This window comes from Phasianus colchicus, chromosome 4 (genome assembly GCF_987193195.1).
Source record: "Phasianus colchicus chromosome 4, bPhaCol1.hap1.1, whole genome shotgun sequence".
NCBI classification, from domain to species: Eukaryota; Metazoa; Chordata; class Aves; order Galliformes; family Phasianidae; genus Phasianus; species Phasianus colchicus.
The window spans coordinates 55881332-55901177 of NC_143439.1; the positions used below are offsets into that span (position 1 = coordinate 55881332).

General features: G+C 36.5%; 1 protein-coding gene across 1 annotated transcript in view; it reads left to right on the forward strand.

Moving 5' to 3' along the window:
* Positions 1 to 17307, forward strand: part of ADGRA3 (adhesion G protein-coupled receptor A3) — a 55433-nt gene extending 38126 nt beyond the window's left edge. The window contains exons 10-19 of the mRNA XM_031588429.2: positions 616 to 765; positions 3290 to 3451; positions 3710 to 3913; positions 4965 to 5178; positions 5331 to 5539; positions 9334 to 9458; positions 9997 to 10120; positions 11065 to 11210; positions 14086 to 14181; positions 14376 to 17307. Of these exons, the coding sequence (XP_031444289.2) occupies positions 616 to 765; positions 3290 to 3451; positions 3710 to 3913; positions 4965 to 5178; positions 5331 to 5539; positions 9334 to 9458; positions 9997 to 10120; positions 11065 to 11210; positions 14086 to 14181; positions 14376 to 15618 (2673 nt within the window). The 3' untranslated portion in view covers positions 15619 to 17307. The remainder of the gene's footprint in view (positions 1 to 615; positions 766 to 3289; positions 3452 to 3709; positions 3914 to 4964; positions 5179 to 5330; positions 5540 to 9333; positions 9459 to 9996; positions 10121 to 11064; positions 11211 to 14085; positions 14182 to 14375) is intronic.
* Positions 17308 to 19846: the final 2539 nt, after the last annotated feature.

Below are 19846 nucleotides of genomic sequence, written 5' to 3' on the forward strand. Positions count from 1 at the left end.
AACATTTGCACAGCATTCTACTATACTATATGAAATTTGCTGGTTTTGGTCCCTGCTAGCTCAGGCATTTTGGAGTTAGGTACTGTTTAGTACCTGGTACTTGTTTCATGAAAGATCATGAAGCCATGATCTTTGTCATGGAAATAATCTGTCTTGGGTTTGATTTTTGTGCAAGTTCCATTATAAACACTTCTACTAATTATAGAATCAAGAGAATGCAACAGCAGTGGTGCGTTAGAATTTCTTTTGGCTTCTCTTGCTAGGAAACACCATGTTCTAGGAGTTTCACATTACTCAAGCTGTCATGCAAAACAAAATAAGCTTTTAACAACACTGTCTTTTTTGCTCTTTGTGGTACAACATCTCTCTCCTTTATAAGACAACAAGACAAAATAAAATTTAAGGCTGCAAGTTTTGGTTCTTCAGCATGTTAGAGAATGTGTGGTTAGCTGATAGGGTGGTAGTTCCTAGCTACTTAAACTGAACTCTCCTGTGATCCCTGTGGGGTTTGTTATCCTTTGCGGGGAAAATGCTGGTTTGTGAATTGCTAAAGTGTTTCCTTTGTCTTGTACTTAAGCATTTTTAAAAAGTGAACCTTGTTTCTTCTTTGTGTAGATGCCGCTCAACCTCACTAACGCACTGGCAACAGCAAGACAGCTCTTAGCTTACACTGTTGAAGCTGCAAATTTTTCTGATAAAATGGATGTTATTTTTGTGGCTGAAATGATAGAGAAATTCGGAAGATTTGCAGAAAAGTACAAAGAGGTAACTGGATAACTTGCCATTGCTTTAAAAATAACCAAAGTGTCCTAAAGTATCCTGAGCAGTGAAGCCTTCTCAACAGTAGATGCAGGCACCGAGTTAGTGGTTTATCAGATTCTATCCCATTTTTTTGTTTGTTTAGTAGGTCTCTGAAGTTGCTGACCCATGGTCACAGACCTTGCATTCGCGCTGAGATCATCCAGCATTCACTGGACCTGTAATGTGAGTAACACCTCTGGTCAGCACTGGAGCAGGGAGATAGGTACAGTAAGTCTGTTTTTATTTAATATGGAGTGGGTCACAAAGGTTTTCATTGGTCTTGGTTCTTATCTAAAAAGATGAATAATGAAAGCCTCAGAGATCCTCTCAATAATGAATAAAACAAGACTTACAGTCTCCCCTCCCACCATGGTAGGATGTCTTTATTCAGTATTGAGCTATATCTCTAAGGTTTTCAGAATTCCTACATTTTGAAGGATAAGATAAGACATTAAAATAAAATCTTAGAGAACGCTCATTGTTGGAGAGAAAAGTGTGAGTGATGGAATAGTCCCACCAGTGGGCAGGAACTCTCTGTTTCACTGCTGAACAGAGGTTTAAATTGATCTCACTCTGCAGTGCATGTTGGGCAGTTGTCAATTACAATGCCTTGCACAAAGAAAGCAGCCAAATTTTCCTCTTCACCCCTCAGAAAACCATAAATGCTGGCTATAAATTCTTCATAGAGCTCCTTGGAGAATTTTCAATCTATAATTCATTTTTACAATCGTAGCTTGCAATTTTTTTGGTACATCTTGCAATTATACAAGCAGTTCATTAAATGGCTGATATTTGTATCCAGCTGAAAGCATTTTAGAATGCTGTGCGATTAGTTACATTATAAGGATACTCTTTTCTCAGCTGTGATTTATTGTCTGTAGAGCCTCACAATCTGGCATTGATTTGCCATGTTTGAAGGTAATAAATCATATAAAGAAGAAAAAGTTATAATTTTTGTGATTTCAGGCGTAACTTTGTTCTTTTATCTTAATTGGTTTGATTTTTTAAATCAACCTTGTTTTAATCTGTTGAAAGGATGTGAGTGCAATTTCGTTTAATACTCTCTACTAGTTAGGAAGACTGACGTGTTTCTTGTTAGTGTCTCAGTCTGTAGAATTCTTTTTAACTGTGGATATGATATTGTTTGCATTACAGTGGCTATTCTGAAATATAAATAGTATAAATGGTAAAATGTTTCATTTAATATTTTTTTCATATGAAAAGAAGCTGAAGACACTCAGAACGTTTTCAGTAGATTGTCATAAATTAGATTGCAGCTTGAAAAACTTACGCATACCTTAAAGTGAAAGAATAATACGCAGTATTTAAAACATGAGTCCTATGGTTTCAGGATCTTAACACTGATAATGTATTGTAAAAACATCATCTGTAGATGTATAGGGCATGGTACCTACTTTAAAGTATTAACAAGCATCTTCAATTAATTTGTTTAATCTATTCTTGAAAATTCAACAAAAAGGGCTTCAGTCTGCAGATTTTGCACAATGCTGTTTGATAGTTTTTGAGGTTTGTAATGTCTATAGCTTTTGTTCCTAAAAACTCAGTTCCTAAAACAGTAAATATTTTTATATTAGTATTTTTGCCTTTATTTTTCAAGATTTTTGAAAAGGAGAACAATCTGCTATGTTCTAACCTTGCTAGCAATGTTCTTAAAAGTACAAACAGTAATTAAAAAAAAAAAATAAATCCAGATGTAAGGGAGATATTTTCCAACCTTGTATTCTTCATGTAGAAAATTAGTCGCAAAGTTTAATCTCTGAGAATGGCTTTTCATTCAGTTCAGAGTACATGCATTTTCACTTCTGGTGTAGCATTTGCCGCTTCCTAAAATGCTGTGAAAAATCGAATGTAGGCCAATGTAGATATTTGATAGTTGTGTACATGAAGGAATTCAGTTTGTTGGTTTGTATTTCACCATACAGAAGACCAGGTAAGATGTGTAAGCAACAACTTCATAACAGTGTAACTAGTGGCTTTGAAATCACTCTGTTACCTGTGGTTACTTGCCATCATTTGTGAATAGCTTGTGACCTAAAACTGACATTGTAAAATTAATGACGAGCAAGGAAGGAATCAAAGAAAGGACAGGCATAGCCAAAGGAAGAGGAGCAGAAGGATTGTGTACAAGTTCTTCTTGTATTACTCTGTTCCTTTTTTTCTACCCAATGTGTAAACTATACCATAGCCGATTTATGTTATTTATATTTATTTTAGGTTTGAATTTGATTGTAAATTGTTTTTTTAAACAATTACCAGAGTAGAACGTGGAGTATTATACCTTTGAATCTTAATGAAATACCTGCACTTTTTTTGTTTTTATTCTATAAGTGCAGTGTAAATATGCAAATTGCATTGGTGTGATATTTGAGTGTTGATGTTGACAAGTAGCATTGCATTTTCTGGTTGCTATTATCCTTGATGTATGTTATTGAAGATGCAAAATAACCGTATTTCTTTTCCCTGTTAGCTTGGCGATGTGATGGTGGATATAGCAAGTAACATTATGTTAGCTGATGAACGTGTTCTGTGGATGGCACAAAGGGAATCCAAGGCTTGCACTAGAATTGTACAGTGTCTACAAAAAATTGCTATGTATCGGCTTGCAAATGGAGCTCAAGTTTATTCTACTGTAAGTATGGATTTGTTTAGAAAATGTTTTACTGATTATTTTCCCTTGCTTAATAGAACTTGACATTATCTAAAATGTCTGCTGTTTTTACGTGGAGAGAGAGGAGAAATATTCGAGTTTCCTACCAGATACATAGGAATAGGGTTGGGTTTTTTTTGCATACTGTTACAGTTGAGAATCTCTTTAAACATTATTTGTTATTCTTCCTATAATGCATACGTGTTTATTGTTAAATCTTTGTTGCTGTTGTTGTTACAGTATTCTCCAAATATTGCTCTTGAGGCTTACGTAATAAAGGCTGCTGGGTTCACTGGGATGACGTGCACCGTATTTCAGAAAGTGGCTACATCAGACCGTACAGGACTCAGTGATTATGGGAGAAGAGATCCAGATGGAAATCTTGATAAGCAACTAAGTTTTAAGTGCAATGTTTCAAATACGCTGTCAAGTCTGGCTTTAAAGGTTGGATATTCGTTGTTTACCCAATTGTTGTCTTTGTAATGATATAATAAATATGAATCACTTGGAAAGCAAGTTCTAATATTGAAGTAGCATTCTTATGTAATCCAGAATGACTGTGACAAAGGATAATTAAAATGACAGGGAGTAATGTAGTTTAATTTTGGAATAATTTCTTAATGGACGCACTTCTTAATGAATAGGTGTGGTTTTCCTTTTTAAAACATGTTAAGTGGAAAGATTCTGTGTTTCAAAAGTAGGGAAATTGAAATTCTCCCTAGGTCGTAGTAGTTATTGCCTTTTATTTTGCTCCTTCATTACTTATTTTTCATTTATTTTTCTCCTTCATTACTTATTAAATTACATATCAATCAGCATACAGTGTTAATCCAACTAGAAAATGGTACATGTGCATGGACTTGAAAGGCTCATTTTATTAGTATGTATATTTTAGGCGTGTATATTAATTCATTTTAGGTATGTACATGCCCACACAAATGCACATCTGTGTATCAGAACGGCAGAGTGGCTTGCACACCAATTTGCTTTTATCACTTACTGTGCTTGAACATCACTGAAGGATGCGTGTATAAGATAATGGTGTAATTCTGTGCACTTTACAGGCATGCTCCCTTACCATAATTTATGTACAATGTAACAAAACCTTATTGAGTAGAGTGCTTCATTTTCTATGACAGTGATGTGCAGTTACAAGAAATTGTGCTTTGCTGTATGTATGTGTTCTCACCTGGCCTTGGTTACTGCTTCTGGTTGCCGGAAGCCTGGAAATTGTTGTAACAAGTTGCTGATTTCCATTTCAACTTTACTAGCTGTAACAATTAAGGCAATTACAGAATCTTAGCACTTCTCTTTCCTTTTTAAGAAAGGGATAAGACTTTTAATAGATTCAGGCCTTCTACTGTGGATTATTTGGAAGTGCTGTCCAATAAATTTGTTACAGTGCTTTCATTTCTGACAGTGTTTAGGTGGAGGAGTTGTTTGTAAAGAAAATTTTACTTTCTCTTTAAAACTTTTACAATCTTTTTATTTCTAGAATACAATCATAGAGGCTTCTATCCAGCTGCCAGCTTCTCTTTTCACCCAAAAACAAAAAAGAGAAATCAGACCAGCAGATGAGTCTGTCTACAAGCTTCAGCTTATTGCATTTCGCAATGGAAAGCTTTTTCCAGCAACAGGAAATTCAACAAACCTTGCTGATGATGGGAAACGTCGTACAGTTGTGACACCAGTCATTCTTACCAAGATAGGTTTGTTTTTTATATTATAACATTTTTATGATCTTTGAGACACTTTTGTTGACTTATTTGCATCAAGTTTGTGCATGTCTAAAAAATGAGAGATTTTTTTAGCATTTGGCCAGCTGAGAAATTTATGTGCAACTACATTTATTTTGTAATAGATGGTTTGAACCCAGCCAGTCACCATGTTCCTATAAATGTGACACTAAGGCGTATTGCACATGGAGCAGATGCTGTTGCAGCTCAGTGGGACTTTGATCTACTGAACGGACAAGGGGGATGGAAGTCTGATGGCTGTCGCATTCTTCTGTCTGATGAAAACATTACTACCATTCAGTGCTACTCCCTCAGCAACTATGCAGTTTTAATGGTATGATACTTAACATTACATATTCTTTCTGGAACTTAAAAGTATTGGAACCACAATTGTTCTTTGTTCTTGCATTAAAGTAAGCATTCCTGTGTTCCTTAAGAAAACAAGGCACTGGAATCTTCAGTTGCTGCTTCTGTAAATACAAGTTTTCATTCAAAATGAGGTTTAAGTGGAAAACTGTCAAAGTGGGATTAACTGCTGAGTATTTGAAATAAAAATAACTTTTATGCAGAAAGTACTATACTATAGAAAAGAGGTCATTCTAATGAACTATTTAATCATATGTGCTTTTATGAACTTTTGTCTAATAATGACAGTTCAAAATAAAGAACAATTAATATTGGAGAAGTTGTTATTGTCTGCTGGATAAAATTTATTAACATTATTAATGCTTCCCAGGTTGTTGGGTTGTAGTTTTTTTGTGTTTTTTTGTTGTTGTTATAGTTCATAATTTGTATTTTTAAGTTACAAATAAGCTACTCGCTTACTAATATGTAGGTCCGTTACCAAATGAAATCAGTTGAAAAGGTGAACAAAAAAATAATTATTATCTAAAATAAAACATTTTAAATGTTGTTTAAAACAGCATTACCTCAACTTTAACTTGTGATTTCAATAAAATAAGAAAGAAGTTCTAAAATATAATGGTAGCTGAATAAAAAGGGAGAGAGGTGCCTTCTTTTCCTGCTCTTCAGTTAGGAAGTAGGATTTCTTCTTTGTTCCCAGAGCTCTTCAGTTTGGAATTTGGCCTGGGAAGCTTCCAGTTTATGGCCAGCGGCTGTTGACCTGCTCAGTCATCAGCCTGTATAAAATGTGAAGCCATAAAAGTGGTAAACTAGTAAGAAACAGTGAAATTGTAAACGCTTTAAGAAAGCATTTTGTAACTTGCTAAATTTGTTGTCTTTAGAACTGAATTAAACTTCATCTGTAGGTATAGTATACATTCAAAGAGAAGTTCTGCTTAAAGTTGGTCACGTTTCTGCCATCTGGAGGAAGAAAAATGAAGGGCATACTTAATCTGCAGCTGTAAATGACTTTCTAAATTTACATATGGCACAATTGCATCAGTATCTACGTATATTGTGAGACGTGTAGAAAACTGCTGACAATCAGAAGTCAAAAAAGAGGATGAGGCAGCTTTCATCCTTCTCTGCTGGTCTGTTGTTGTGTGCACTCAGAACTGGTGCTCCTTAAATATTATCTAATGTTCAAAGTTAGACAGTAGAGACAAGAGAGGAGAGGATGGGTGAAGGAAGGAAGACTAACTCTTATTTGTTAAGCAGTTCTTTGCACATAGTTTAAAACACTGCAGAACTTCTAGCTCTCTAAGTAGCTACTGAAGATGGTTTTCATAATGCCTGTGTATTATTTAACTGAAAATTTCAAAAGGCCACAATAGTCTATTATCTTAATAGACTCTCATAGTGGTACATAAGTCTGGATTCAGATAACTGGCTTATAGGAAGTTTTTTGATTTTTGTTTTAGAAGTTTGGCTTTTAATTCTAGAACTATCATTAACATCAAATACAGAAATAGAGTCTAAAAGCAGTATTCATCATCCTGGCTGCATGACTTCTGGCTAATAATCTGAGTTATTTAATTATTTATTCTTCTATACCTATTTAAAACAAAAGCAGATGTAATATACTTGTATATCTGTATACGTTTCAGAACATAATGTAAAGTCCTTTCTGATAAGGGAGCTGTATTTGAGTGCCTGGTTTTTTAATCTCGTGATCTAGAAAGATAGAGCTATAAAAATCTCTACGTGTTTTGAAATTATTTGAACTACTGCTTAATAATAGAACAGCTTCTGTTTTATTGACATGTTTATAAACAGATTATTATTTATGATCAGTTTAGCTCAAAAATAACATTATTTGCTTCCTCACTCCTTTTAGTAGATATGATGAAAAATTGACAGTGCGGTCAGACTTCCATTGATCTAGTGGGTATTGGGTCAAGCTGAATTTTCTCAAACATTTTAGAAGTTCATTTTAAATTTTGTGATTTTGTAGCTTTTGCTCTCTAAACTTATAACAAATGATACATGACATCATGCTACCTGTCAATGCTACTTGGAAGCAGTGACTGGAGTTCTCCTATGGTTTTTGTTCTCAGTTGTGTGATATTACCTTCACTCATATCTGTCACTGCAGTGTGGTCCTAATGATCTCCAGGTGAATATTGACTGGACCATGGGCAGCGTTAAGTTCTGATAACACTGGCTGCCTGAAAGCGTAATGTCTTATGATCTTTTCCAGAGCGTTTTCTTCCAAGTGCTGAAAGAAAAACAAACACAAAAAAATCAAATAGCAATTTGATCAAATTTGTTTGGAGTGAGGTTGGTGAGTTACTTAGCAATAACAAATTTATATTCTGATAAAAGAACAATTGAAGGAGTAGTAAATACACTGCCAACTCTAATTTAATGGTAATTGTTGATTCAAGAACTCTCCTCCCGTCCATGAAATCAGATTACTCACCTTAACCTTAAAAATAGAATGTATATCACTGTGATCTTTCTCCAAAGCAAGCTGAAGCTTCTTCCTAATGTTCTCTGTTTTCTGTAAAGGCTGAATTTGTTCTCCTTTCCCTCAGCAGGCATTTGAACTTTGCACAACTCTTGAAGTTTGAGTGACTCACCATATGTGGCTAGAAGATATGTTTCTGTATACAGTCTATTCCAAAAAGGAAAAAATAGATATGTTTGCCTAATATCAGTGAAAAAACAGTTCATTCTGTGTCAGAAGATACTGAAGCATTTTTCAAATTTGTTACCATTAGGGAAACAATCCTAGTAAATTGTTTCAACTTGAGCTGAAATGTACCTACTATGTAGAATTCCTATTTTTTAGCTTTAATAAGAAATCCATTGCCTCTCAGTCTTCTCTGTTCAGCTCCAGAAAATTTGACTTTGTCATCTTCATACTATCCCAGTCGATAGCTCAATATAATGATGATATTTCTTGTTAGAATAACTAGTCCAGTATAATAATTTTTCAGCCTCCATTGTATGGTTCACCTGTTGCACCATCCTGTGTCAGTGCCTTTCCTGTACTAGGAGGCCTCCAGCTGAGTACAGTTCTGTACAGGTGGTTGCAGAGGGGAATAATTAATCTGTATGTCATTTTCACTGGTACAGTTGAAATGTGGCCTTGGACTGTAGTCTGTGCTGCTGACTTGTGTTCAAGTTCTGTCTACCAGCACCCTCAGATTCTTCTTTTCCTGCTTTCTTTTCAGTCCTACACCTAGCCCATACGTTGCATTCATGGGAGTTACTTCATCCCAGATGCAAAAATGTTCAGCTATTCCTTTGAAGTTCATAACATTTCCCAGCCCACTTCTCTGCCCTTCTGAATGTCCTCCAGCCTGCTGATCTACTCCCCTGCTTCAGCATCATCTGCAAACTTGCTGAGCGTGGTTTCTCTTAAGTTGTCCAAGTTATTGTAGATGCTACTCTTCACTGGAGCACAGTTTTATTCTACACACTATGCAAAATTATATGCATTTTAAAAATAATAAAATTGGTTTCATCAGAACCGCTAACTTGTCTCTGTATTCCTACATACGTGACATTTAGTCATGCTTTAAAATATGACTGCATTTATAACATTCAGCCAGAACAGCAGGTATTTGTGAGCTACCTTAACTAACTGGGGAGACAGTGAGGACTTAGTATTTTATCTGTAGAGTTCCTGTTAATTCTATATATATGTATATTTGTTTTCCTCTGTCATTCCTACAGAATAAGGAGGTGGACTAATGTTGCTTTTGGTTTTGTTGTCAGGACTTGACAGAAGCTGAATTATATACACAGCCAGCTGATCTTTTGCATCCAGTAATTTATGCCACTGCCATGGTTTTGCTAATGTGCCTCTTGATGATCATAGTCAGCTATATATACCATCACAGGTATGAATAAAATTAGAGACTAAACTGCTTTCTTAGCACTTACAACAACGTTTTCCTTCTGTTTTGAGCATGACGTAGTGATCTGTATCCATATTTTCCTATAAAATTTGTTGATGCAAACAAACTGTTAAGGAAGTGGCTATTTCATTTTTTCTTTTTGGTGTGATAATTTAGGTCTTGTAACCATGTATTTCTTTAATCCTTCTCTTTTGTGGTGATGGAAATGACCACTCTCAAAAATGACAGTGAAATTAAACCATGTTCTACTTTTTACTTTTGTGTTGACATGAAAGCTTGGATCCTGACTTTTTTTTTAATCAAAGCCAAAATAGTTGTATTAAACTGGTTAATAGGAGGGCATGTTAATTTCTTGTAATGAAGTCCAGAGCTTGTTTGATTACAAAATGCATGATAGTCAAACAGTCATTAACAGTAATTACATCTCATTTAACATGACTGTATCTTTCTAGTTTCTGAAAGATGATAATGCAGCTGTGCTCTATGTTTTTATGTTGTCTAACTTCATTTTCTTTAACAGTCTGATCAGGATCAGTGTGAAAAGCTGGCATATGCTAGTTAACCTGAGTTTTCACATTTTCCTGACATGTGTGATGTTCATTGGAGGCGTAACTCAGACCAGGAATGCCAGTATTTGCCAAGCAGTAAGTAAACACAGCAGCAAAAGAAAATAAGTTGAAATTATTTCCAGAAAATAATGTTAAGATTTTAACTCACATCATTTTGCTAGGGAAAGTGAAACTTTAAATATTAAAACTTGATATTTTGAGGTTTGTTTATTATAACAGTGAATATTTTGGAATTGTGCTTAATATCGTTTGAAAAAATCAGGTACGTTTCATACCTCTATATTCATATACACCCCTTTGCTTTCTACAGAAAAGCAGTACTGTACAGGCATTTTCATCAGAATGCTAAATTTAGATGAAGAATCACCTTTTTCTACCTTAAAGATAAGAATCTGTTATTTGAAAACTGGAAAAATACTTTATAAGAGCAGCAGATTTTTTTAGCCAAAAATGCTATCACAGTGATTGTTTTACCTTATCTTTTATTTTTGAGACTTACAGCTCTCAATAACAGTTCTATAATAAGTATGTGACATTTACAGACCATATAAAAACTGCTTTCTGCAAATAGAAACATAATTATTTTTACTGCCTCATGGTAACTTAAAAGGAGGAAATGAGAAGTGTTTGAAGTCAAAGACCTGTGCTTTTTCTAAACAAACAGCTTTTATCAGGACTTCTCTTTTGTGATGATTTGTTCTTCTGAGATTGAGCCATCTATCATTGCCATGTTTCAGTGTCACACGATTGCTTCTTTGGAACAATGTCAGTGGAAATTTTTGAAGTGTTTTCTTTTCCTCCAATGACTCCTAAAAGTTTATAATTCTTTACTATAATGTTCTGTAGTGCTTTTGTTCGAATTTGCAATTATTAGATTGAGAGTTGAAAACATTGTAGCAAATTGTCTTTTCTTGAACTGAAATTTTGGAAATTCAAGTTTTATGCCAGTCATACAATAAATGGTAATTTTGTAGCTTGGTAAGCTATAAATGCTTAGGGGTTTATTTTTATTTTTTAAGGTTGGGATAGTTCTCCATTATTCTACTCTTGCAACAGTACTGTGGCTGGGAGTGACATCTCGTAATATTTACAAGCAAGTAACCAAAAAAGCAAAAAGATGTCAAGATACTGATGAGCCACCACCTCCACCCAGACCAATGCTGAGGTGAGCCTGTTGTTTGTGCAGTGCCGTCTGCCAGATCACCATGCTCATGTTCTGACTGGAAATTGTAAAGTCAATACTGTTTTTTTCCAAGTGCCATTCAAGTCTCTTCCAGACTTCTCTGTTTCCAAGAGTGAGGATGAGGTGAAGGATGCTTGGTCTTATCATGTTACTGTTTCAGCAGTGCATCTGAGGCTTTGGTTACGGCTTTAGGTTGGAACACTTTACCTTAAATCGTCATAGGGAAATGACTGGGGAGAACTGTGTTATCAGAAAATTAACAAACACTAATATTTAAGTATAGTTTAATACATTTTTCTGAAAATGCCATTATCAAATAAAAGTAGTGTTCTTTGTGAAGTGTTCCTCTTTAGAATATTTGTTTCTGAAATCACTGAAATGGGGCAAACTTTTTATCTGTAAAATTTCCCCCATGAAGTACTTCTAATAATAAAGATTGATGTAATTTATACCCATAGCTCACTGAGCCTCCAGATACTAATTAAAAACTGCTAAGCTCGAATTCTCCACAAGGTGGCAGACATTGATTAACTTTGATTAGTTACACAGGCAAGTGTTTAGAAAGCTTAATTTTGACATACAGAAGCAGGAGGAAGTTAGAACCATTTTTCTAAGTATCAGTTAAAATGTGCAGTACAATGTACAAACATATAGAAATACAGTGTATGTGAGCCAGAAGGTTAGTATCTGTACCACTGAGCATTCCCATTGCGTTATTTAATTTTGTCTATTATATTAAGAAAAAGAGTCTGTTCCATTTATTGTAGGGTATCATGTGTGCCTTCCAGCATGGTACTGAATGGGCATTTTAACATCTGTTGCAATTTTTTTCCCCCATCCGCTATTACTATATGCTTTTCTTTCTCTGGAAAATTTTCTTGTAAAATTACCAGCCTCACAGGCTTAGATCTGTGTAAACATAAACATACACCTCCTCAGATTTGAATGCCTCATCAGTAGCTCTGAAGAGAAGTACAAGAACAGGGTGAACATACTTTATGTATTCTCAGATTCCTCTCTGCAGATCAGGATTTCCTGAGTCAATGTGTGATATTGTTGCTGAGCAGCTGTGAAAGAATTTTTTTTCACTCAGTTGCCTATTATATTTGTGCTCAAAACAAACCTCCCCAGTTGTAGCAGAGGGCAAGGACTTCTGAGCAGGAGTTTCTTGTTTGTATGGAACCAGTCACCTGTTATTTTCATTTCTCCTGTTTCTTGAATGGAAAGAGGCAAAACAACCAATTCAAAATTTGTCTTTGTGCTACTTAGATTCTTCTTCTCACGTGCCTTTTCAGGTTAACAAAGGGTATTTTAAAATGGACAAATTAAAACTCCAGTAGATGTATATGATAAATGAGAAGAAAACTGTATATCCATATATAAATTATTCTGTTTTGCACTCTTTGTGTTTCCAAAAAGTTCACTTTGCAGTTGGTAGGTAGATAGTATGCATACACAGTGATCTTCAGTTCCTGGGGGTGCCTTTTGAGAATGGACTTCGTATCCATTAATCATCCTTCCCACTAGCACAGATAAGCTTTGTTTTGTGTGTTGTTCATTGCATTTAAGATGTTGTTGATAATGAGCTCTGTTCTTTGTGTTAGTGCAGCTTTGTCACAGGTCATAAACAATATAAAAAAAGACTTCTGAAATTGATTCAGTGGTTTTTTTTGGGGGTAGAGGGTCGAGAGGAGTTCAAGGCTGATTGTAAATAAACATGTCCTTCAGCACAGCAGACTGAACTACAATCTGCAAACAATCCGTGTTACTTCACTGCCCCAATAATAACAGCTTGTCTTGTGTAGAATCAAGTTAAACTGTTTGTTTGAATAGTGGTAGATGTTTGAGGCAGTGATTTAGTAATTTGTAATGATAGATGAGTGGAGTAAGGTCTGCCACAAAGATCTGTTTTGTCTGTCTTCTTCCTGTTTACTATATCATGACACTGAATAAACAAGTGACAAAACATGATCCTTCTTAGCCTGGGCAGTTGAGTAATATATTTAGTCTACCTGGACCTCCAAAGAAGAAATAGTTTATTTTAGAATGTTTCGTTTTGAGTTGAGGCGAAAGTAAGTTCTGGCAAATAGTTTGAAATGCAATGGGCAAATTCAAGACTGCGGGAATGAATATTTGTTGTTGACAAAACAAACTACCCACGTTATATACCACAAAAATAGCTTTCAGAGCATGTTGATCTGAATTTGATCTGAGTTTTGACAGGATTAACATAATGTACCTTACAGAGTCGCATTGATTGGAATGATTGTTACCTGTTATTGATCTGCCACTAACAAATTCAACATGAATTCATGAAAATTGGAGTTAAAAGTTAAAGCTGGATCCTCTAACATTGTATGCCCTCATCCTTACGAAAGCATGCATTTTTCATTAACGCTGCCACGGGGAAGCAGGAGATGTATGCTACAAGTTCAGTCCTTTTAAAACAAAACAAATGACCAGTTCTTGTGTCTGATCTTCAGAAAAGTATCCATATTAAGCAAATTCATCTTAATTCATCTTCAGAAACTATTTCCTTCTAAGTGTCCATATTCTTTTGTAGTAATTTACAACTTCTGACTGCCAGCTATTGCATCTCCCTTCTTACTTTATGTACCTTGTATGTTTAGTACCTCAGAGGGAAATTGGAAATTGAAGGAGGGGTGGATTTATACTGGGAGAAAAAAATTGTAGTGAAGAAGACTTTAAAAAAAAAAAAAAAGTTTTGCTGGAGCACACACACAGTTCATCTGCTTTTTTTCTTAACAAAATGATATATTTCTAGAATCCTGGAAAGCTCTTTCTCCTTTCCTCTAGGGTTACATGCAATCACTGATATGTTAGTTTTACTTCTTAGGTTCTACCTTATTGGTGGAGGAATCCCTGTCATAGTTTGTGGAATAACAGCAGCAGCAAACATCCGAAATTATGGCAGCAGACCTAATGCACCTTAGTAAGTACTGTATAACTGAGAGTTCTGTTATAAGCTCTCAGTCTTGCTTTTCTGAATACTCCCTGCGATTCTGAATGCTTCAGAAAATGTAATGCAGCCAAGATCATTTCAAGTACCATTTTGAACCAATGGAAGTATAAGTTACTTATGAAAACATGTTTGTCTTGACTTTTTGTGTTGGTTTTTTTTTTCAGTTGCTGGATGGCTTGGGAACCTAGCTTAGGAGCATTTTATGGACCAGCTAGCTTTATAATTTTCATAAACTGCATGTATTTTCTCAGCATATTCATACAACTAAAACGGCACCCTGAACGTAAATATGAGCTTAAGGAACCAGCTGAGGAACAGCAGCGTCTGGCTACCAACGAACATGGGGAACTCACTCATCAAGATTCCTTGTCAGTGTCATTAGTGTCTACATCTGCATTAGAGAATGAGCACAGCTTTCAAGCACAGCTTATGGGAGTGAGCCTTACTTTGCTTTTGTACATTGCTCTGTGGATTTTTGGAGCTCTGTCCGTTTCCCTGTATTATCCTATGGACTTGATTTTTAGCTGTTTTTTTGGGGCAACGTGTTTAAGCCTCAGTGCCTTTCTTATGGTGCATCACTGTGTTAACAGGGAAGATGTCAGGCATGCATGGATAACAACTTGCTGCCCTGGAAGGAGTACGTATTCCGTGCAAGTGAATGTTCAGCCATCCAGTTCCAGTGGAACCAACGGAGAGACCCCGAAGTGCACCAACAGCAGTGCAGAATCTTCATGCACAAATAAAAGTGCATCAAGCCTAAAAAATTCTTCTCAAGGTTGTAAACTAACTAATTTACAAGCTGCGGCAGCTCAGTGCCACTCTACTTCCCTACCATTAAACACAGGGCCTCAGCTTGATAACAGTCTCACTGAACATTCGGTGGATAACGACATCAAAATGCACGTAGCTCCATTAGAGGTGCAGTTTCGGACAAATGGGCACCCAAGTCGGCATCACAAGAACAGAAGCAAGGGGCACCGTGCTAGCAGGCTTGCAGTATTGAGGGAATATGCATACGATGTTCCTACAAGTGTTGAAGGAAGTGTGCAAAATGGTGTACCTAAAAGCCGACCAAGCAACAGTGAAGGACATTCCAGGAGCAGGAGAGCCTATTTGGCATACCGGGAACGTCAGTATAACCAGTCCCAACAAGATAGCAGTGATGCTTGCAGTACGCTTCCAAAAAGCAGCAGAAATACTGAAAAAACAATAGCTACCAACAACAAAAAAGATATACTGAGGAAACCAATAGTGGTTGAACTTGAAAACCAGCAAAAATCTTACGGCCTAAATTTAGCCATTCAGAACGGACCACTTAAAAGCAGTGGACAGGATGGACCCTTGCTCACTGCAGACAGTACTGGTAATATTAGAACTGGGTTATGGAAACATGAAACTACTGTGTAGCGTTATCGTTCAGTGTGGGACAAATCCATATGAACTGTGATTACACATTCCTTAAAGCTATTAAATGCTTCTAAAGACTGTTTACAAATTGTAGGTACTTTATGCAGGGATGGAACAGAGAGAATCTGCCAAGCAAAAGATTGTATGCATTATTATCTTTATTCTTCCTACAAGGATGAACTTTTGATATTTCGTGATTTGTGTTTTGGGATTTTTTTTAATTTTTTCTTTTGAAGCATCAATCTCCACAAACTGTAGAATCACAAAACTGTCAGGGTTGGTAGGGACCTCTGGAGATCAGCAAATCTAGCCCCACTGCTATAGCAGGTTCCTTACAGGTAGGTTACAGGTAGGTTAGAGAAACAGTTCCTTCCGTGTGAAACTTAAGTTATTCCCACGTATCTAGGGAAGCAGTATATTTCCACTTACTTCTCTTGGCAGATGGATGTGAAAGATGTCTAACAAAAAAAATACTGAATTTGACTAGTGCCTCCAGCACAGATAGGGTATTTAGGATGGAAAGGAGTGACAGGGAAAAGGAACCTAAACACCACAGGCTTCAAATATAAAAGATAAAGCCTGTTAACTTAGGTTCAGATAACTTTAATAGTTGTTACATATGTATTTTTCAAAAGTGATGACTTCTGCATGTACTTTGTATGCAGTAGGAGTCTGCATTAAAAAAAAAATCAGTACAGGCACAAAAGACAGAATGGATAAAACTTCCCAAGTTGTTTTTTTTTTTTTTTTGCAAGTTTGCTTAACAAACTAACACTTTTTAATTAAAATTCTGACACATCCATGTCAAACGCTTATAATCCTCATTCTGTCTGAGGAACTAAAAGGGTCAGATTTGCTCCATTAGCAGTAGAAAAGGTTCCTCCCGACTGGGCCAAATTAGCAAAGCAATCACTGCTTTGGATAGAGTGCTGATGTCTTCTGTCTCTGTATTCTCTTACCAGTGACTCGATTATTACTGCGTTTTTCAGCCTTTGTCTTCCTTCCTCTTGCTTTTGCCTCTGCTGTGATGCAGGAGAGAAGCCTTTTCTTCATTCCTTCTCCCTTCTCCAAGAGACACCCTGGGCCTTCTTTTGAAATTCCCCTCAAAGCTAAACATGTTTACAGTTCATCCCGTCTGGTTTGGAGCCCAGACCTTGAAGTTGACACTATCAGGGGTATCCCGGTTGGCCAGCCAAGGGCTTCAAGGAGGGTCTCTCTCCAGCTGGGTGGCTTCACTTCCCTGGTCACCCCCCTTTCTGTCTGGTGGCTGAGTGTAGTGAAAGGGAGCAAAGGAGGGGCTGGTGAGGCTGCTGATGTGCACTGGGGGAGCAGCTGGCTGCATCTTGCTGAGCAATGCAAAATACAACTTTGTACATTTTTCACATGTAACTCTGAAGATGTGTCCACAATGCATTTCAAATTTGTATTTAAAAGTATAATAAATGGTATTTTCCCCAGCAGCCCAGTTTTGTCCTCATTTGTTGGTTTTTAATGAAATGTTATTGCATTTAATGTCATGTTGATTTTACTTCATATCTGAAAACGGTGACAGTTTCAGTCAGAAGAAAATATTTGGTGTTTGAAATAGACAATACAGATAGTTCAGTTAATTGCATCAATTCTAGAGTTTGTTTGAAATGAAGTTATATTCTATAGAGGTTTGTTGGTTTTTAAAAACAATCTGTACAGTCTTTCACAATAAAGTATCTTGAAAATTAAAATCATTGTAGTTACACTGCAATTCCATTTAAATTAGAATTTATCTACAACATTAGTCAAACTATTTTATTTGAAATGCAATATTATGAAAGATTTTTTTCAGTTATGATTATAGTTTTCTCTACTTAAATTGCTGACTTAGCAACATAAGCAGGGTCATATTTTGTGTCATCTTAATGCTGTGACAAATGTGAGGTTGTAGGTCATGGTTGGGGGTTTTACTTGTTCCTTTAACTGTTACCCATTTTTCTGAAACCGTTCATATTTAATAGCAAAAAATGCTTATACATTTCTCTGTTGGGCTGCCTGCATTTGTCTGCTTGTTTCCCCAGTTCAAACTTCTCTCTTGTGCATTTTACTGTTCAGCATACTCTCTGAATACAGGACGGGCTCTGACATTCTCCCTATCCAGAGGTGGTGTTTTATAATGCAAGGACTCATCCAGGTACACTTAGTTATTGCTTGTCAGTTCTACTGCACCTCCCTAACACTTGGTTTGGTAGCCTGAACTGATCTTGTATACAAACAACACTGGAAGGACAGTTTTACTAGGATTTGGGTGGAATTCTTGCTTCTTCTGAGTAGTTCCCATCTACGAATTGTCAAAGTGATGCTTTGAGGAGTGTATAACTGAGTTTAACTGCTGGGCTGTTTCACTTGGGCTGCAAGAAAGTTAGTTAGCTTTTAGCTTGTAACCAACCTCAGAACTGCCACATGTGTAGAAGTGCATTTATAAGTATCTCCAGAAAAACTGAATTTGAACTGAATGTCCAAATACATTTTAAAAATGTACATTTTAAGCTATTGGACAAGCTTGTTTAAACTTCTTTAGACAACTCACTGCTTTACTGGGGAGGAAGGGGAGCAATGACAGCCATTTGGGTTGCTGTTGAAGCTTGTATTAGCTGATGGTTCCCCTTGGTGCCAAAAATACATTTTCAACTATGAAGTCAAAATTCAGGTGGCTCGATCATAATTCCATGCCGAGTGTTGCAATTAGTGCCAGTGTAATCATTGGGGTTCCTCGCTTAGGTTATAGCCCAAACCTCACATCTCTGTAGGATGAGCATACACGCTGCTTTCTATAGCTCCAAATATCTATACTAAGGCAAATAAGTCACAGAATCACAGAATCACAGAATTGCCAGGGTTGGAAGGGACCTCAAGGATCATGAATCTCCAACCCCCCTGCCACATGCAGGGCAACCAACCTTCCCACCTAATGCTAGACCAGGCTGCCCAGGGCCCCATCCAATCTGGCTTTGAACACCTCCAGGGACGGGGCATCCACAACCTCTCTGGGCAGCCTGTTCCAGCACCTCACCACTCTCTTGGTAAAGAACTTCCCCCTGACAAACTAAATCTCCCCTCCCTCAAGCTACTTTGTGTTTCATTGAAAATTCTGTGTGTATATAGATTATTCCCTCCTGTCTGAACAAGGTATGAATTAGGGTTAGGGTGAGAACAAATGTCTTTCAGAAGCAGCTTGTCCTTGGCTCTTAGCATCTCTTCCATAAGTTTGGGTGGAAATATCTACTCGGTCTGTCTTGAAACTGCCTTCAGTTTTAATCCTGTATGTATCCTTCATAGCTTCAAAGCTTGGCTTAAATGTTGATGAGACTGAAAAATAAACTCTGTGCTAAGTAAGCAATAGTGGAAGCAGATGCATAGCCTTGGTACTTCAAGACTACACGCTTCTGTTGTGTTTCACATGAAGAATGTTAAATAAAGGAATTTATTTAACTAAAAGAAGAGGAAGACAGGTTTTTAAGCTGTGAAAAAGTGCAGTTATTAAGTGTAAGGAAAATGAAAACAAAATTTTCAAGGTTCCTCATGTTCTTTTCTAATAGCTTGTAAAACAAGCTTATTTTCAGAGGTTTTTAATTAAACCTTGTGTAAAACCCCCTGGATCGCTCCAATGGAGGAAGAAAAGCACCATAGAAATTTATTTTGCTTATTGAAGCTAGACAAGAAGGAAGTAGTTGAACATTCATTCAATGATCAGATATATAAAGGGGAGTAGATAATGCAAACTGAAGTGAGAACCATCAGCTTTGCTTGCTGCAGAAAAGGTGGAGGCTGCAGTAGTTGGTGATAAGAATTGTAATAAAGTAAGTTTGTCCTCAAATGATAGACAAAAGCTTGCTCTGTAAAGCAGGTGGCATGGCTTTGGAGGCAGAGGGCAATGAGCATGTCACAGCTTTTGGCTCTAATAAAGGTTCAGTAGTGATACCAAGGGTGGGGATTCAGGCAGAAAAAAATGTTGTGTTAATGAGGAATTGATTTTAATAAGAGATGTATGTGATAAATCATCTGTTTCATGGTCAAATTGACAGCTCTCAGGTTCTGAGAGCTAAATCAGGTAGCTTTATGGCTTGTAAGAGAAATGACACCAGCATATGTAGGATAGTATATCCACCCCTGGTCAGAGTGCTGTTAAGTGTATTATCAGGGAAGCATATTAAAAAGTACTTAGACAGTAAAATTTGTTTAATTACATAGACATCTT